This window comes from Solanum tuberosum, unplaced genomic scaffold (assembly GCF_000226075.1).
Source record: "Solanum tuberosum cultivar DM 1-3 516 R44 unplaced genomic scaffold, SolTub_3.0 scf00913, whole genome shotgun sequence".
Lineage (NCBI taxonomy): Eukaryota > Viridiplantae > Streptophyta > Magnoliopsida > Solanales > Solanaceae > Solanum > Solanum tuberosum.
The window spans coordinates 1-19,695 of NW_006239804.1; the positions used below are offsets into that span (position 1 = coordinate 1).

General features: G+C 31.7%; 1 protein-coding gene across 2 annotated transcripts; it reads left to right on the forward strand.

Annotated features, from left to right (window-relative positions):
* Nucleotides 1-14,326: 14,326 nt before the first annotated feature.
* Nucleotides 14,327-17,791, forward strand: LOC102602377 (uncharacterized). Of its 2 annotated transcripts, none has more exons than XM_015305622.1 (5): nt 14,327-14,555; nt 14,736-15,176; nt 15,254-16,597; nt 16,699-16,845; nt 16,969-17,791. In XM_015305622.1, exons 3-5 carry the CDS (start codon nt 15,424-15,426, stop codon nt 17,463-17,465), a joined length of 1,818 nt encoding a protein of 605 aa, XP_015161108.1. In that variant the 5' UTR covers nt 14,327-14,555; nt 14,736-15,176; nt 15,254-15,423; the 3' UTR covers nt 17,466-17,791. The 2 variants fall into 2 exon arrangements, with proteins under 2 accessions (XP_015161108.1, XP_006367732.1); XM_006367670.2 differs by having other exon boundaries at nt 15,280-16,597.
* The last annotated feature ends 1,904 nt before the right edge of the window (nt 17,792-19,695 follow it).

A 19,695-nucleotide genomic window follows, 5' to 3' on the forward strand; every position in this document is an offset into this window, starting at 1 on the left:
GGAGGTGGAACGAGGATAATTGCTACGTTGATTACACAATAGAAGCAGTTGTTTTCACTCTTATCGTATTCATATCCATGTTATTAATTTATTTTATATTTGTTGTATTTAATGTGTATTTACTTTAAATTGTATGTGTAAATACAATAATTTGTACTCAAACTAAATTATTGTATTTGTATTTCAATATGAAGTGTTGTTTTATTATTATTATTATTTGACTTAAAAATTGTACTTACTATTTCTCTGAATAATTTTATTTTACAAAAATTCATGATGTATTTCAATATCAGTTAGTATCCCAAACATCATGATGTATTTCAATATCATTTTATATTTCAATATCAGTTAGTATCCCAAACATCATGATGTATTTCAATATCATTTTATATTTCAATATCAGTTAGTATCCCAAACATCATGATGTATTTCAATATCATTTTATATTTCAATATCAGTTAGTATCCCAAACATCATGATGTATTTCAATATCATTTTATATTTCAATATCAGTTAGTATCCCAAACATCATGATGTATTTCAATATCATTTTATATTTCAATATCAGTTAGTATCCCAAACATCATGATGTATTTCAATATCATTTTATATTTCAATATCAGTTAGTATCCCAAACATCATGATGTATTTCAATATCATTTTATATTTCAATATCAGTTAGTATCCCAAACATCATGATGTATTTCAATATCATTTTATATTTCAATATCAGTTAGTATCCCAAACATCATGATGTATTTCAATATCATTTTATATTTCAATATCAGTTAGTATCCCAAACATCATGATGTATTTCAATATCATTTTATATTTCAATATCAGTTAGTATCCCAAACATCATATATTGGTAAAAAAGCTTTTACTTGTTGATGAAGAGTTTGAGCAAGAAGATGGATAGTGAAAAACAGTTTTACAGAATCGGTGGCATGCCTGTTGTCATTCAAGTATGGTTATATGAGTGCAGTTCAAGTATTGACTTTCAAGTTGCGCAAAAGGTTGATGACCACATTCTGAATTCAATATCATTTTGTCTGAAAAACTTAACAAATACAATAAATTTTGTATCCAATATATGATGACATAACACTTGAAAGTGCTTGATTTTTTTAGTTTCATATATGTTTTCTTTTTGGTTGAATGCATACAATCTTTTTGTATCCCATTATACGTGTAAATATTAACAACATGAAATTGTATATTTTTTTGGGGATTTTTTTTTTTAGTTTGGAAGCTATTGTTTTTTTTAAAAAAAATACATAAACTATTTTGTATCCCAAAAAGTTAATGTAATTACTAACAACATAGGAATAGAATCGTAAAAATTTTGTGATGAATTTTGGATACAATTAAATATTGGATTTTTCATTTTTTGATGTTTTGTGTTCCATACTATTTTGTAACCAAAGTATGCAGGATATATACCTGCAAAATGATTAAGACTTGTTCAATATAGACATGAATATAAAACCTGAACTTCAAAATATTAAAATTATATTAACTAAGAAGATTGAACCAAAACTTCAGGAGTTTTTACATTAATATAATCAGAACTGGAAAACTTTAGAAGGGTTCCATAGCAATACAAAAGCTAATGTATATTAACACACCAAAAAATAGACAATGACTAGTCTATTTGAATTGTATCATTATCCTCTAATGCTACATTAAGCCTGCTATGTCGTGGAGGTGCTTCATTGTCACTTATTGCTCCGGCATCATTCTTTTGTTGGCCATAATTCCAAAGAAGTGTAGCGTATCTTGACCGCAAAAATGATGCATCCAAATTACCCGCTGGGATCCCTTGTTCGTATGATAGGTATTCGGCAAAAGCTAGCATATAAATACCGCAATCCCTACAATACAACACATTAAAAGTAAACAATATAAAATTGATGATTTGATAATGGTGAATTCAAAAAAATACACAAACTTACAAAGTCCCATGTGTCTGTTGAGGAACATTATCAATGAAGACTATATCAAAGAACTCATTCTCTTTTTGAGCTTGCGATACACCAATTCCTTTATTCTTGTAATAGTCATTCACTGTTAATTTTAAAGGGATCAACTGTGACAGCTTAACTATCTCTGTCTTGATAGCTGCATCATGGCCTGCTGCTCTATATGAGTCATAAACGTTGATACGTTTATCATTCAGTGAAATCACAGCCAATACCCAATGGAATTTATTCTTAACATTGATAGGAACAAAAACATGAACTCATTCTATAAACCTAATAAATTGGAATACATAAAGGTGCTAAAAAAATACAATATATTATACAACTATCTAGTATAAGTATACAACTAGTTATGGACAAATACATTGGCTAATACAATATGGTTTGAGGGTGGTGCTGAGATGGAAGTTGATGTTACTAGGGTTCTTTATATTGTAAAAAGTGATGCATCACAAGTCTGTTTGGCTCTAGCAATCCTCGAATATGATGATGAGATAGAAATTGTTGTAAATTATCAGAAGAAGAATACTAGGGTCATATATGACAAAAAACAATCACAAGTTGGATTTGCATAATAGACATGTAGTTTCTGAGTTTTCATCATGCATATAATACAAAGTTATGCCCTAATATTCATCCTCTCAACAGGAAGAACATGATATGTTTTTCCATTGTTGTCAAGACATCTTTATACTGTACAATACTAGTCATACTGACAAAAAGATGATGAAATTCTCTTTTGTTTGATGCATAATCATCTTGTAAACTGGAAGAATATTGTGCATATGAGGTTAATTCACAATTTGGCATACCTTACGTTTTTACAAGCATATAAAAACATGCATTATGGTAACACTGAAATGTCAACAATAAACACGCAATCACAAAATCAACAATGGACATAACATACAAAAATAGTTTCAAAATAATTTAATACCTCTTCATCGCCACAAAGTAATACTTCATCACTTCAATCTTTTCCTTGATCATCAGGGGTTTCAGACCACAAAACTCTTTTTTTTTGAAGAGCTCTCTTGTGCCATTCTAGCCGCAGATCCTACATTTTCGACCAACCCTTGGGTAATACACAAATCAAATGAGGGAAATTCCCCAAAATTTTGAATATTATGTGGTATGCCTCTAGTAATTCTGATTGAATCATTCATTGTAGACAATCAGATGCTTTCCCCAAAATCTAAAACCCTAAAAGCAAATTTGATATTATCAAGTATTAAAATATATAAAATATCAAACAAAATTAATATATATATGAGTTTCTAGAATCTACAAAATCTGAAAAATTAAAATAAAATCACAAAAAAAATCGAAAAAAATTGAAAATCATAAATATATGATGAATATTCAAACAAAATCACATCAAAATTGGAAAATTCGACTGGAAATCCGTAAGGTATATAATAGGTGCTTTAAACATCAAATCAAAAAATCCATAAGGTATATAATAGGTGCTTTAAACATCAAATCAAAAAAATCAAAATGGATGATGGAAATTACCTTGCCAACCGAGAAATCTTCTTGAATTTAATAAAGAGATTTCGTTTAACAATAAACAAAAATCCTTCAAAAAACTTGAATTTGGGGAAGAAACGTGAAATGTGGGGTAAAAAATTGAAATTTGGGGAAGAAATGTGAACTTTGTTGAAAAAACTTTAATGGTATTAGTTTTTTTTTTTTTTTAACTTTAAACGCCTATTGGTGTATATTTTGGTCCAATGGACTCTTTCCATAAATAAAATTAATTTAAAATACTAAAATCTGAATACATATTATTTTATCAAAATATTGTCATTCTATCATTTTAAATAAATATTTTAAAGTGTTGTTACTTTTTGAATACTTATTATTTTATCAAAATATTGTCATCCTGCCATTTTAAATTAATATTTTAAAGTGTTGTTACTTTGACTAATTAAATTAGTTATTATGACTTAATTGCTAATTTTCCCAAAAATTAATATCTCTCATTTTTAAGTCAATCTTGTAAATCTAGTTTAAAGGGGAGATGTCATTGGGCCCAAGTATAGAGCACAAACATATGGGCCGCCCTCTTCCAAACTTTTTCTTTCCAGACCCTCAATTCTAAAGCCCATTGACTTGTTAATTCCGAGCGTGCCTTCTTGAAGAACACTAGGGCCCAAACTTCTTCCTCTCAAATTTGAGGCTTCTACTTGTAATTTCTGATAGCAGAGGCAAAGCAAGAATTTGAAATTTATGACTCTCGATTTTATTTCTAGAGTTATTTAGTTCTAAAATATTATTTTGTATTGAGATAAGTATTGGAAACACACCTAAACTTGACGTGAATTATTACTTTAGTTCTCCGACTATTGACACCCTTAAAAACACTCCTCTACTTGATTAAGTAAATTTAAAAACACCCCTCTTATGCCACATGTCATCTGCTATGCGTATAGAGAATAGAGAGTATTTTAGTGTGTTTGGAGACCCAATTTTAAGGGGAGTTTTTGCATATAGCCACTCAAAAATAGCTTAATTATGCTTCATAACTATAGTTTGTTAATTACGATTCGTAGCTACATATTAGAGGGAGGAGAGAGACGAGTGAGATTGGGAGAGGGAGGAGAGGGGCGAGTGAGAGAGGGCAAAAAGTGGAGAGAGGCGAATTGTATATGTATATATGTCGAATTGTATATGTACATACGTATTTGTATATCTGGCAAGCGAGGTTAGGAGATGGAGGAGAGAGGCGAGCGAGATTGGGAGAGGGAAGAGAGAGGTGAACGAGAGAGGACAGAGAGTGGAGAGAGGCGAATTGTATATGTATATTTGTCAGATAAATTGTATATATGTAACCGACATACATATGTATCTGTACATATGGCAAGCGAGATTGGGAGAGGGAGGAGAGAGGCGAGTGAGAGAGGGCAGAGAGGCTAATTGTATTTGTATATCTATCATATAATTGTATATTTATATGTGTAATTTGTATTTGTAGATGTATAAAAGAAAAGAGAGGCGAGAGAGAGGAAGAGAAGAGAGAGGCGACGAAAATATAGCTAAAATTAAGCTGTGAGCCCTAATTAATTCAAAGTATAACTATGTTAGCTAATTAACTAGTATATGTTTGCTTATCCGTGTAGTTTTCTCATTCTCAATTTTACTCTTCAAATATAATGAATGTAGAGTAAAATAGAGTGGGGTCGAAGATGATCTTAGTTAATTGCACCTTCTAGCGACCGAATTGGATGGTGTGGAATGAGAGCCAATGCGGCAAATTATGTAATGAATTATTTTGGTTAATCATTAATGAGGTTCAAAAGTACCTAAAGTTGGGTCAGACCATATTTGCCTTTGAAGAGTTGCTAATCTAATCAGTTCACCAAATGTCCCAATTAATTATTTTTAAAAGTAACTTTTAAAAATGACTATAGTTTGAGATTAATTAAAAATTATTAGTCAGGGGTCGTTTGATTGGGAGCAAGTTATTTCAGGATTAGTTATTTTGTGGTTAGCTATCCTGGGAGAACTTATCCCATCACTATGATATAAATGGTAGGATAAGTTATCTCAAACATGACAACCAAACAAGACACAATAATTTTATCCCTTCACTATTTATTTTTATCCCTCACACCAAACGACCCCTTATAGTTTGCTTAATTATGATTTATAGTTACACATATATTAATTTATAGAAGGAGGAGAGAGACAAACAAGATTAAGAGAAGCGAGCGAAAATCTAGGAGATAGACAAGAGAGAGATTGAATACATGTTGTATTCATTGAATCAAGTTGTATCACCAATGGAATTAATTTACATAAATGAAAACAATTGAATCATAAACTAGACGAGCGAGATTGGGAGAGGAAGAAGAGAAGCGAGTGAAATTGAGAGGGGAAGGAGAGAGACGAACGCTATCTAGGAGAAAAAGGTTGAATACATTATATCAAGTTACATCATATACTTTTTGTATTAAAACATACTTCAATATTAAGTTGACAAATATTTATTTTCAATCGATAACGGACAAATCTAGATCAAATTCCTGTCCCCCGTTATTGTATTGTAGGCTTGTAGCATGCATTTTCAAAGTCTTCTTTTCATACCAGGTCAAACAAGAGTAGCAACTTTGTGAAACATGAAAATGAATTACTGTTTTAAACAAGAAAATGGTAACAAAAGGAGATTGTTTATATCAACGAAAAAATTATTCCCACCGCCTTATTTTATGAGATGTCATTTGACTTGGTATGTTTGAATTTTTTTTTTTTAAAAATTTGTAATCTAAAATGATCATTAGATATTTATGCGGTTATAAATAATTTTATTAAGAGTAAAAAAAAACTTTAAAGTTAAATTGTTTCTAATTATAATAAGATAACTTTTTTTTAAACGGATTAAAAAGAATAAAAAGCAAAATGCATGTGGACCTATTCCTTACCTACGACAGACAAAGACCCTATAATAAGAACTTAATGTTTTTTCTTTATTAAAACAAAAAAACATCTTGTGGAAAATTTTCATACAACTTGATTGCTTACTTTTGACTTTTCCTTTATTAAATTTAAAAGTGAAATCTTTTGACTAAACCAAATTGCACTTCAAAACAAGCACTTGGAAATTGGAAAGGATACCCTATTTCATTAGTATTAAATTTTAAGTTGTCTGTCATTTCTATTAAATTTTAAGGATACAAAATCAACTTATTTTTCAAAAAAATATGTATTATGAAAAATATTCTCGATCGTTCCAAACACAACCTTAAAGGAGGAAAAAGTTCAGCAAAAAAAAGAGATTAAAGGTTCGATTAGAACACGCCAACACGGCATGATTGGCAGGGCGGAAATTTCCAATATATTTGAAGCCTTTTATTTGTTATATTTTTTCTAATTATTTGGCTTGTTATGCCATAAAGTTCTTCATTTCGCGTATAGAAAAAACCAATAATAAATATATTTAATGTAATTTAACAAATTTGGTCTCGAAATAATAGAGTGACGCAAATCTTATTCCTATTTCTGAGGAGAGATAGAAATTAAAAATACTATTTTTGATTAGATCTCAATTCGAGTAACACATACCCCAAATCAAGTGTGTAAATCAAAATAATTATAAGAAAGTCATGCCGAAAACAATAAAAAAGAGAAACATAATATAATAACCAAAGTCAATGATATTCAATTTCACACAAAATAAAATATTCCAAATTTGATTTATTTAAAAGGCGAACATTATAGTGCATGCTCCGTGTGTATATTAATGTTAAAAAAGTTGAGCAAAGAAATCATTCAAATTTCATGCACAATAGTACTATCAATTTCAATTGCACGAAAACTGGTTAGTTATTGGATTGTTTCAAATACTATACATTCTAAATTTAATATGAGGATATATTCAATGAATTTTTTTAGATAAGTATATTATTTGAGCAAAAGTTGTTGAATTCGGTCGAACCAATAATTGAGCTTCTACCTCCTTCACTGATTATATTTAGCATGCTCTATGCATATATACGTCGTTTAAAGTTTTTTTTTAAAAAATATATACTCTCTCCGTAATTCAAAGTATCTTTTTTCCTTTCTAACATCTCTTCAATACATGAATAATTCGCTTCGTGACAAACCACCAAACAAACTTTAAGATCGAGTATTCTCTTGTGAGGAAAATAAAGTCAAAATTATGTTATTCATCATTCACAAATCACAACATACTGTATTAGAATTCATCCGAATTTATATTTTTAAAAAAATCAAACAATTTTAGCAGTCTTGGACAACCAAAATTGTGGGTAAAAAGTAAAAACATATAAAGATTTAGCAGAATCTCCAAATTTTTAGTTATTGATTGATTTGTCATGTTCCGCCACTTTGCTAAGTCAAATTTTACATCCGGATAGGGGTGAAAGATTCTAGAGTTGTGGAGAGGCTTATGGAGAACTCTAGAACCCCTTAGATTTTTCAAGAAGGCTATGAAATATCCTAGAATATGTAGAGAATTCTAGAGAGGGACCAAAGTGTAAATACTTTAGGAAATTGTAAAGTAATTTTAAATTGCACTTTAACCTTTAAGTTGTAGTATAAATAGATGGGGCATTCATTTGTAAGGCATCCAAGAAAGTTGTAAGCAATCTTCCAAGCAATATAAAACCTTCTTCCAAAGCTTTCCAAATCTTTTTAAGTCTTTCTTTGCATTCTCTTAGCGGTCTAGCTTCAAAGAGCTTCCTTGAGCTTACAAGATTGTGAAAGATTCGTGAGTAAGTTGTCAAGTGCCGCGCGGAACATTAGTGAGACTCTAAGTCCGTGACAGATTGCTCCTGAAGTTTTTGATGAGAATAAGATTTATAAAACAGCTTCTCAAATATTTTAAAAGTTGCTCTTAACCTTTTGTCCTCATAAACGCCGTTTGTTTTTATTGTCATACACCGTTGGATTTTTCTTAATCACCGTACTACTACTAAGTAAATTATCCCACACCGACAACTGAAAGAGTAAACCTTTCCTTTATAACTTCACTAGATTCAATTATATTTACCGAGCCTTGTCACAGAGGTTTGTGACCCGAGTGGGGTAATAAGGTGATGGACCTTTCATGGCGCAGCCTCGACTGTTGATGGGGTTTGGACTCTTTCTCATAGTCCAAGATCGATCAATCTTGGCTAGCCATTGATTAAACTATCAATCTTTTTATTATTCACAACTTTTTTAATTACCTCTTTTGATTTTTTTGACCTACTCTACTCCACATTTGACAATTTACCATACCTCATCATGGGACATTTTATCCTACACAAAACAAAAGGTTTCAAAAAATTTATGATACTAAATTTTTTAAACGATGTTTTAAACATCAGTGATTAGATTCTAAATTTAATATGAGGATATATTCAATGAAATTTTCTAGATAAATATATTATTTGAATAAAAATTATTAAATTCGGTCGAACCCCTAATTTATATTTAAAAAAAAAAGCAAACCATTTTAGTAGTCTTGAATAGCCAAAATTGTGGGTGAAAAAATATTATAATCTTATAAAAATTTAGCAGAATCTCCAAATTTTTAGTTATTGATTGATTGCTCCTAAAAAATTGATAAGAATAAGATTTATAAAACAGCTCCTCAAATATGTTAAAAGCTGCTTTTGTCCACATAAACGCCGTTTGTTTTTGTTGTTATACACCGTTGAATTTTTCTTAATCACCATACGAAACGGTGTTATTACTACTAAGTAAATTATCCCACACCGGCAACTAAAAAAGTAAAACTTTTCTTTATAACTTCACTAGATTCAATTATATTCACCGAGCCTTATCACGGAGGTTTGTGACCCAAGTGGAGTAATAAGGTGACCCAAGTGGGGTAATAAGGTGATGGACCTTTCATGGCGCAGCCTCGGCTGTTGATGGGGTTTGGATTCTTCCTCGTAGTCCAAGATTGATCAATGTTGGTTGGCCATTGATTAAGCTATCAATCTTTTTATTATTCGCGACTTTTTTAATCATCTTTTTAAAATTCTTTTGACCTACAACACTCCACCATTGACAACTTATTGTAACTTTTCTCAAATTTAATGAAAATGACTTTCCTTAAAAAAAAAAAAAGGGTAAGAAAAATTTAAGGAAAAATATTTTCATGTTTGGTTGACTTAAATGTTTTGAAAAATATTTTCTAAATCGACTTACTTTTCTCAAATTTACGGAAAATGACTTCCCTTAAAAAAAATGGTAAGAAAAACAAATTCCAAAATCATTTTGAATCTCACCAACCATACATTAGAAAATATTTTCCACTCCCAACCAAGCATTAGAAAATAAGTTAGAAACTTACTTATTTTTCAAAAAAAAAATTCTTGGAAAATTTTTTCATACAAAAAATAGCGTGTTAATTCCAGCTCAAGTTTAGTCAATCATACTATATTATCTATAAATAACATAGACCATATCACCTCATCCTAATGTAACCCCTGCACAATCTTATCTTGTGTCTTGAATTAGCGGTACTAGAAGTCCATAATTAATTGTCTTTAGTGGCGGATCCGGAATTTCCATTAAGAGGGTTTGAAAAAAAGAGTAGAGCTTAAGATTTGAAATTGGAACCTTTACGTGAGTTTTGAATCCTTCAACCACCAAGTCAACCTCTAATTTTACATTCAAGAGGTTCAAAATCAATATATAGACATAAAAGTTATTAAAAATACCTTATATATAAAATGTAATATTTTTTCGATGGTGTTCATGAATCCCTTACTATCTCTAGGTCCGCCCCTGATTGCCTTGGTTTATGCCATGGGTACGCCTCTAGTTTCCGAGCACCTTTATAGAACCTTTCTTGAAACTTTATCATAATCTTTTTTTTAAGTCAAACACCATATGTAAATCTCTCTCCTATATATATCGATCCCCACCATTTTCCAAGTGACTTCTATATTAAAATGTTCCAACATAAATCTAAATTTGCTCATGAAAATAGACACTCTTCCTCACTATCATCTCCATCTTTGCCAAACTTTTATTACGTGGCTTAACAACCTGATTCTCATCACCCTTTTAATTGTATTATGTAGGAAGCTAAAAGGCACAAAGTTTAGTTTTCTCCCCTTCATTTTCATTTAAAGTTATTTGTAAACATGAAATAAACTCTTGTGTAGAGAAAATAGGATTATACATTTTGCAACAACAAAAAAGAAGAAGTATACGTGCTAAGTGGAAATTCATCTTTAATCTCCTATAAATAAAATTCGAACGAATAGGAAAAATCAAGGTATTCAACTACTATTTTGTTCATTACTTCTCAATAGTATAGTAAATGTAGCCCACAGGCCACATATACAAATAAATATAAGAAGTTAAAGATCCCTTTTCTTCTTATTTCTCAAAAAAATAATATTCTTACACAAAATAATATTAAACCCAAAGTATTTATATATACTAGTACTCATTCAATTTTATATATATTTTAACTATTTCATCTTTTACTAAACATAAAATAACACATAAATTAATCGACTTATAATTTATACACATTTAATTATATAAAATTGTAAATCAATAACCAAATATCATATAAAATACTATGATACATGAATAATTCGTTTCTTGACTAACCACCAAACGACCTCTATTAGAGTATTCTCTTGTTATGAAAACACAGTCAAAATTGTTTTATTCATCATTCACAAATAAATTGTATTAAATTCAACCTAAATTTAATGAAAACAAAAAACAAACAGCCAAATTGTTACTTAAAAAACATGAGAATCAAATAAAGATTTAGCGGAATGTGTAGCTATCTCCAAATTTAATTATCGATAAGAATACGATTTAAAATGACTCCTCAAATCTACTAAAAGCTGCTTTTAAAATTTGATCCTATTAAACGTCTTTTTATTTGGATTTTTCGCTATTTGTTGGATATTGAAATTTGATTATTTTAAATTAGTATTATGTAAAGTTTTATTCGGGAAAAACACTCTCTACTAACAATTTTTTTTTATCCCCTGGCTTGAATTTAAATTTTTTAATTAAGATAAAAACATCTTTATCTATTGTACCACATCCTTCACACTGACGTTTTTTATTTTAATTTTGTTGTCGTACACCGTACGGAACGACACCGTTTCTGTTTTTCATGACATTAACGTTTTCAGCCGTGGCCACGTGGAACAGTAATGAGTTGTTATTGTTAACTTGGTCCCAAAAACCGTACTACTTCGCCACGTGGTTATGGGACCCATGAAAAAGATTCTCATTAAAAGTTTTAAAGTGGAGTATTTGTTTCTAATTAATTAAAATAATAATAATAATAATTGTGATCTTTATTTTATTTCCTTTTTTGGGTTAGTTTCCTGAAGTATTGTCACCTTCTACATTGCACTATATTTTGCCTCTTTTTAATTTGTTTATTTTAAGAAATAAATGTCATTTAAAATTCTTCTTTTATAATTATATAAATGGTTAAACGGAATTTAAATCTCTTTTTTTTTTAATGTTAAGTCAAACACCAAATTGAGATATGGAGAATAATATTTTAGCTAATTTCATGAAAGTACTTTTCAATTTCACTAAAGTTTCTCATTTTAATTTTTTTTTACGTTAAATCAAACAGTTTCACAAAATTGAGATACGGAGAATAATATTTTAACTAATTTCATGAAAGTACTTTTTTTTTTGATTTTTCGCCCGATGTCTGGAGCCCATATTGGAGCTCTGACTATATCTGGATCGCACTCTACAGGGCCCATTCGAGGATGGCGCTCCCAACAAATTTTTTTCCATATCCAGGACTCAAACCCGAGACATCTGATTAAGGGTGAAGCACCCCACCAGTGCACCACAACCCATGATGGTCATGAAAGTACTTTTCAATTTCACTTTAAGTTTGTCTAACTTCGAATTATATTAAAAGTTGAACAATATTGCTAGCATGCACCATGTGGACAGGGTGGATGTAAGGTGAAGGTTGAAACTTGAATCGAATCCGATATTTTTTGCGTGGGACTTTTTGTATGTGTATGTAAAATTATTAAAAAATCAATAAATATTGAATTCATAGTTTTTGACATGGTTTTGATTGAATTATTTAAAAGTCGAATTATATCAGTAGCATCAACGTACCATGCATCAACTCAATTACATATATCGGTTTTTTAAAATAAATAGAACTTTCATTAATAACTAATGAATTTTGAATTTATAATTTTTAAAATACAATAAATATTCAATGATACATCAAGGTCAAATTAAACCATCAAACTAACAATGCTTATGAATGTATGCAAATAATAAAAAATAAAAGAATATATATATATATTCTTCTTTATAAGAATTCATGCAAGTAATATTTAATTTATCACACACATAAAAAAATATTTTTAATTGGACTATTTTAAAGTTGAACTATTAATTATAAGTGCATGATCCATGTGTTATAATACATGTTAAAAGAAGTCAAAGAAAGAGATCATCTGGATTTTTGCACAAAAAAGTCATTAAATATTAGACTTTGAATTTATATTGCCACGTAAATAAAATAGTGTACTCCTCTTACAATTAAATATTAAACAAACTGAATATTCTACTAATTTAATTATTAGATTAGTTCTACAAGACTACACCTATCAATATTTATTCAAATATAACAACTTGTGCTGATTAACTAACAAATTTTACTGATGTTAATAACTAATAAGGGTGGTTGGATACAATTGAATAAAGTAGGTAATATTTGAGGAGGGTGGGACAAACATAATTAAAGATTTACGTTATCATTTGTCAGCAGATAACAAATTTAAGAAATCATTATGTTATTAAAAACACTGGACCACAATTTAATATTTTGTCTATAGATTAAATTGTATATAAGACTTTGAATTTAACAATATATTAAGCAAATATATTTTTATATTATATTTAAAGCAATAATTATTTTAGGATGTTTTTTTTAATATTAAAACTACTCCTATTTTAGAACGGCAAGAGTACTTTTTAAAAGCAATAATTCCATGGTAAATGTTTTCCTCTTTTAAGGAAAAAGAAACTATTTTTAATGAAAGTCATTTTTCATCTATCCTGAACACAAATGAAAAATAAATAAATCCAAAATATATTATTTTTCTAGTTTTGACTTGATATAGTGTTTAAAAAAAGAGTTGCAATTTATAATAATTCTTGGATATTTGTGTGGTTGAGATTCATTTTATTAAGAATAAAAGAGGAATTTTAATATTAAATTATTTCTAATTATAGTAAGATGACTTTCTTTTTAAGACCGACTAAAAAGGAAATGATGTCACATAAAATAGGACAAAAGGAATATGAAATTTAAAAAATGAAATCTTAATTCTAAGATATGTTAAATATATTAAAATAATTTTATATTTTAAATTTTATTATCTTAGATATATCATATATATATAAATGAATTAAAAACAAAAATATGACAAATAAATTAAAATTAACAGGAATATTTTATTTAAAGAACCTTTTTTTTAAAAAATAATTCTATCTGCTATCATAGCCTTTATTGAAGCTCCGATTATATTCAAATCGGACACAAAATCCATTAAAATGACAATTCCCATTTGATATTCATAGCCTTCACTAAAGCTTTGATTATATTCAAATCAGACACAAAATCCATTAAAATGACAATTTCTATCCGATATTCATAGCCTTTATGGAAGCTCTGATTATATTCAAATTGAACACAAAATACATTAAAATGACATTCCGAATAGAATTTTCACAGTATTTAGGGTTCGAACCCGAGTTAAAGAAGTACTCAGCATGTTGCGTGGCCGCAGGTGATGGTTGCCTCAGTCCGTGTATTTTGCGCGTACATATATATCGCTCTTTTGTAATAAAGTTTATATTGCTATTTCTAGTCTCTTCTAACATCGCTTTTCCTTCTCTAATCTCACCTCTTCACAAAATACCGCTATTCCCTTCTTGACTTTCTTTTATCAAACAACAAAGACTCATTCTTTACTGCCAAAATTGAACCCCATTTCTTGATTCTTCTCGGATTTATCAGCACAGCAGATATTCTGTTTCTTTTCTCAAAGTCACAGCCTGGCTTACCCTTTTCTTTCAGAGGTACAATTTTGATTGACAACACCTATGTATTCTGCTTGTAATGTACGCAAAAGTTTCTGAACTTTATCAAGATTCCAGCTTTTTTGTATTTACTTTCAGATTTCCAAGATTGTGGTAAGGATCTGTAGTTAGTTTGGAATTCTCATGGGTGTTTTTTTTTTTTTTTTTTTGTATGAGCAGGATTGATTTTTGGTGAGGCTTCTGGAGAGAAGCAGCAGTAGTTAACACTCTGGCCAACACTCCAGTGAAGGGCTCAACCCCTTGTGAATGGGATAGGGTTGAGGCTAGGAGGAGGATACTTCTTGGAGTTTCACTTTTAACTTACCTTTCTTCATCTCCATATTTGTCAAATTGGGCTCTTTCATTGCTTTGGCGTTTGCCTATTGATTACGGCTAATTTGACATCAAGATTCAATCTTTTTGGGTTTTTTTGCTTGTTTGTTTGATATGTGAATTGGGAAGTTTCAAAGATCAAAACTTTTTTTTTGTGGGGGTGAAGAGATTTGTTGGAAAGGAGTAGCTAACAGATTGAAGGAAAGGATTTGATTTGTTGCAGTGAAAGATATGGCAATTTGCAATTGCTTTTGTGGTCCAGTAGGGAGAAGAAGCAAGAAAGATAAGGTGGGTGTTTCAATTTTTAATACAGCCATGCCTTTCTTTAGTTTGAACATGCATGTCAAAGTTTAGTAATTTTTTAGCTTATCTGTATGTTTTGTTGATTTAGGGGGAGAAGGGAGCTCAAAAACCTATTGATGTGGCTGTACTAGTTGAAGGTTCTGTAAACTCTAGTGCTAAAACAGATGACTCGAAATTGTCTTCCTTTGTTGTTCCTTTACCTTTTGGGAGTTCTAGGAGCAATGTTAAGGTGATGAATCATGACAGTCCTGTTAAGGGAGATACAGAAGAGGTGGCTAATCATGAAAGTCCTGTTAAGGGAGATCTAGAAGAGGTGGCTTATGAAGGGGAAGATGAGCATGATGAAAGCTTGTCAATGAAAAGGGATAACTCTGATTTTGATCTTCAAGCACGCGTTCGTAGCTCAGGGGGAGAATATGATCAATCATTCAATGAAGGGATTCGTCGTAATTGCTCATTTGAAAGTGAAATGAATGAACAGGATCATAACAAATCTGAGAAAGATGCAGAGGCTGTGGAGGTTGTGAAAAGTGGACACATTAGTGATCCGGGGTTTGGTAAAGTAGAATCTTGGGCTTCTCCGAAGCTGCAACGCTCTTGCTCCGATTTAGCAATGAGGGATATGGTTAATAAATTGAGTGAGCAGCTATCACTCTCTAAGTCCAAATCTTTTGATGAAATGCGGAGATTAGCTGAGAAAATGACTTTAGGAAGTCCGGCTTCTGTGTTGACGCATCGCAGTGCTGACAAAGTTATGTTGAAAAAACATTCTTCAAGCCAACTCCTACCATCCAGAAATCGAAAATTGTGGTGGAAACTGTTCCTATGGAGCCATAGGAATGTACAAGGAACAGGTGGTATCCAACAACTACCAATCCTTGCTAATACTGCTCTAAACCAGCAGGGTGGGTATTCCTCGGACACACTAGAACTAGGGAAAGGCATGGACTTGAGCAACATGGGATCTCCTGGTTCGTTCACAGCAGAATCCTTGAGTAAAGGGCGGAATGACAAGGGCAAGGAGGTTTTGGATGAATTCCGAGGAGTAAGCGGATTTTGGCCACAGAACCAGTGGGTTGCTTTCCCTGAAGAGTCCTCTAGGTTTATGAGAATCAGTGAATGGGTGAATGAACTTCCCAGTCATCCACCATGCTTAATTGATGAACATGATCATGTTGAAGATGAGGTTAATATCTCGCCTTCGCCCGATGCTGGTAAATCACCTCTCATCAACCCATATCCAAATATGAATGTCCCAGAAGAGGTTGCACATGCTAATACAGTCATCCGATCTCTCAATTCTTCCTCAACGGTTGCTCACATCGCGGGCGCTGGTCTGAAAGTTATCCCTGCTATATCACACTTATGTAGCCTTCGATCTGTCAATTTATCAGGCAACTTTATAGGTATGTAATCGAAGGACAACTAGTACTAAACTAATTTAGACTAAAGGAAATGGTCATAGAAAGCCCCATTAACATAATTTATGTTTCCTTGGACAATGCAGTTCAAATAACTCCGGGATCACTACCAAAGGGTCTTCATGTTCTCAATTTATCAAGGAACAAGATCCACACAATTGAAGGACTCAGGGAGTTGACACGTCTGCGCGTGCTTGACCTAAGTTACAACAGAATCTCTCGAATTGGACAAGGTATGTGGCTTCCTTAGACCTTCCACCAAAGATAAACTGTATTGTCTAGTGACTCACAAATATCTGAGTTTTACATCCTTAAACAACCTCCTGAATATGTGAATTGTCTTCAAATTGCATCAGGTTTGTCGAATTGTACTCTCATCAAAGAGCTCTACCTCGCTGGTAACAAAATAAGTGATATTGAAGGGCTGCACAGACTTCTGAAGTTGACTGTTCTAGACTTGAGCTTCAACAAGATAACTACTACTAAAGCGCTTGGTCAGCTTGTGGCAAACTACAACTCTCTTCTGGCTCTAAATCTATTGGGAAATCCAATTCAGATCAATATAAGTGATGACCAGCTGCGAAAGGCAGCTTGCAGCCTGCTCCCAAAACTAGCCTACTTGAACAAACAGCCAATTAATTCCCAAAAGGCACGGGATGTAGGAACAGAAGCAGTTGCAAAAGCAGCACTGGGCAGTAGCACTCGGGGCACTCATAGAAGAGCAACCAGGAAGGTAAGCACCGGAGCTTCTTCATCTGCAAGCGTGCATAGGAGCAGCAGCACGAGTGTTTCTCAAAAGAGCAGGCATAGGCTAAGAAGCCGAACTCAACTGCAGCCTTCCAAGGCCAAGTGATCTATCTGCTCTAGTAGCTCCTTGTTCCAAAATGCTTCATGCTTTGGAGCAGTGTAATCCAAGAAAGCATGTTTTTTCACTGTGTGTTTTGATTTTGTTCATCTGTTTTTGATTTGTTCTTCAAAAGAGAGGAGTGATTTAGAGATTCATGTTAAAGTTGTGGAGGTTCTTCCTCATTCTGCATTTCATTCTGTAAAGTCTGTTTGAAAGCCAGGTAGTTATGGCTTTCTATGATTGTTCAATTTGGTATGTTTTTCAAACATTAATTTGCACCTTTGTAAATGAACTTCTATTCTGCTTCTGGTTGATATTGAATTTTGTGTTTTTGGATAATCTACATTTGTCACTCCTTTGCGAGTACAGTACACTTCCGGGGAATATCTTGTTAGAAATGCTCCATAGGCAGAAGCTGTCTAAAGCAAATAGTGGAGTTTTGCTCCTTAAGGGATTGGTTGCAAGTGTCTTTTAAGTTAAATTTTGACTAATCCATTCCAACTCCTTTTAGTTAACCATGACATATCTCGAATTTCTTTGTCTCATTTCTAGAGCTCAAGTAAATAAGACTCTTTTCCTTGGTAGAGTTCAAACTTGAGATTTCTGATTACGTGTTCATTCATCCCTATCTTGAATTCTTGTAGTTAGTCATCCAATTTATCAAGGCGAAATGAACGGAAAATCTTCAGTATAAGACAAGTCAAGTAGTCAACTATCGTGGATAGTCTAAGAAGGTCTGTATAACATTCTTTTTTCTACAGGATAACAAGGTCCAAGGTCAAGGATGAATCTAACATTTTAGGAGGCCGCACCATCAGGTGGCCAAGGTCAACAACCGTGGAGGACCCATAAGGTCGCTATAACATTCTTTTTTGACACGATAACAAGGTCCAACGACGATGAGGGCTTGGATGGCCCCTGACCACTTCTTATAGTGGGTGACTTTGCTCCCAGTAGTAAGCTGGCCAGGAGATAGAAAACACTATATACCAAAACAGTAGTAAATTTGAGGTTTAGCAGCTGAAGTTCAATACATTCATTTACTTTATAATAAAAAGGGGAAAAAAAATATGTAAAAGGAGAGAAGAATCTTTGACTTAAAAAGAGGAGAGACGATCCAAAAAATGCATTGTTAAAGGAGTAAATTACGTCAAAATCTCAAGGGTCGATATTATATTTTATTTTAGAGCCACAGAAGCATGATTCTTGGAGTCATTAAATTTCCAACTTTTTGTGGACTGTTTGTTTCAACTATAACCACTAAAAAGAAGACGTATTAGATTGGAAAGTATAACAACTTTTTGACAAAATTGACAACTCATTAATAGTGCGGAAAGCAACAACAAACTAATAAATCATATGCTTTAAACTTTAAAGATGTGTTTTGTTTAAGACCACACCTTCTGTTTTTAGAATATTTAAGAGAGCTAAGCAGTTCACAGTGTTAATTCTGTCTATTTGGGCTATCCTTTTCCATTGAAAGAACGAATTGAACAAGTAATACCTACTAATTTTGACAGGTAAAATAACCAGAAATCTTTCTTTAATACATATCGGCTATCGCCATTTCCTTGAGCTGGACCAATTGATTTCGTAGTCCTTTACAAATCTGTATTTAATTTTACACATAAGAAATCTGAAAGTAACACACGATATCTGGAAAAAAATCAAGTCTTTCCTATTCAAATTGACATGGAAGACTGTTTCCTCAAGCCTATGCTCTGGCTTCATAGCAATAACAAGGGTACTGAATTCCAGAGAAAAAAGTTGGTTGTCACTGAAGTATATTTTTGTAAAAAAAAGTGAAATTATTACCTTAGCAGCTAGTATGTTGTTTGGACTCTACGCAAATGTTGCTATCGGATCTCCAAGAATCTAAGCTAGCGTTTGGCCATAGATTTTCAAATATTCTTGGCAAATATTATTTGGATGAAATTTCACCATGTGTTTGGCCATAGTATTTGGGAAATATATTTCACTTTTTAGAAAAATATGATTTATACCCATAAGTTTTAAAAACTATCAAAACTAACCATAAGTTTGTATTACAAGTCAATTGGATATTCGTTGTAACAAATAACAAGTAGTGTCCATGTCACTAGAGCAATATGGTAGTTTGGAGTGAGTGCAACAGGCATCATTCCATACATCGTGAAGTAGACAAAGCACATGACTTTGTTACACTGAGCCGATTATTCATCATTTTCATCAACAACCATATCATCACTTTCATATT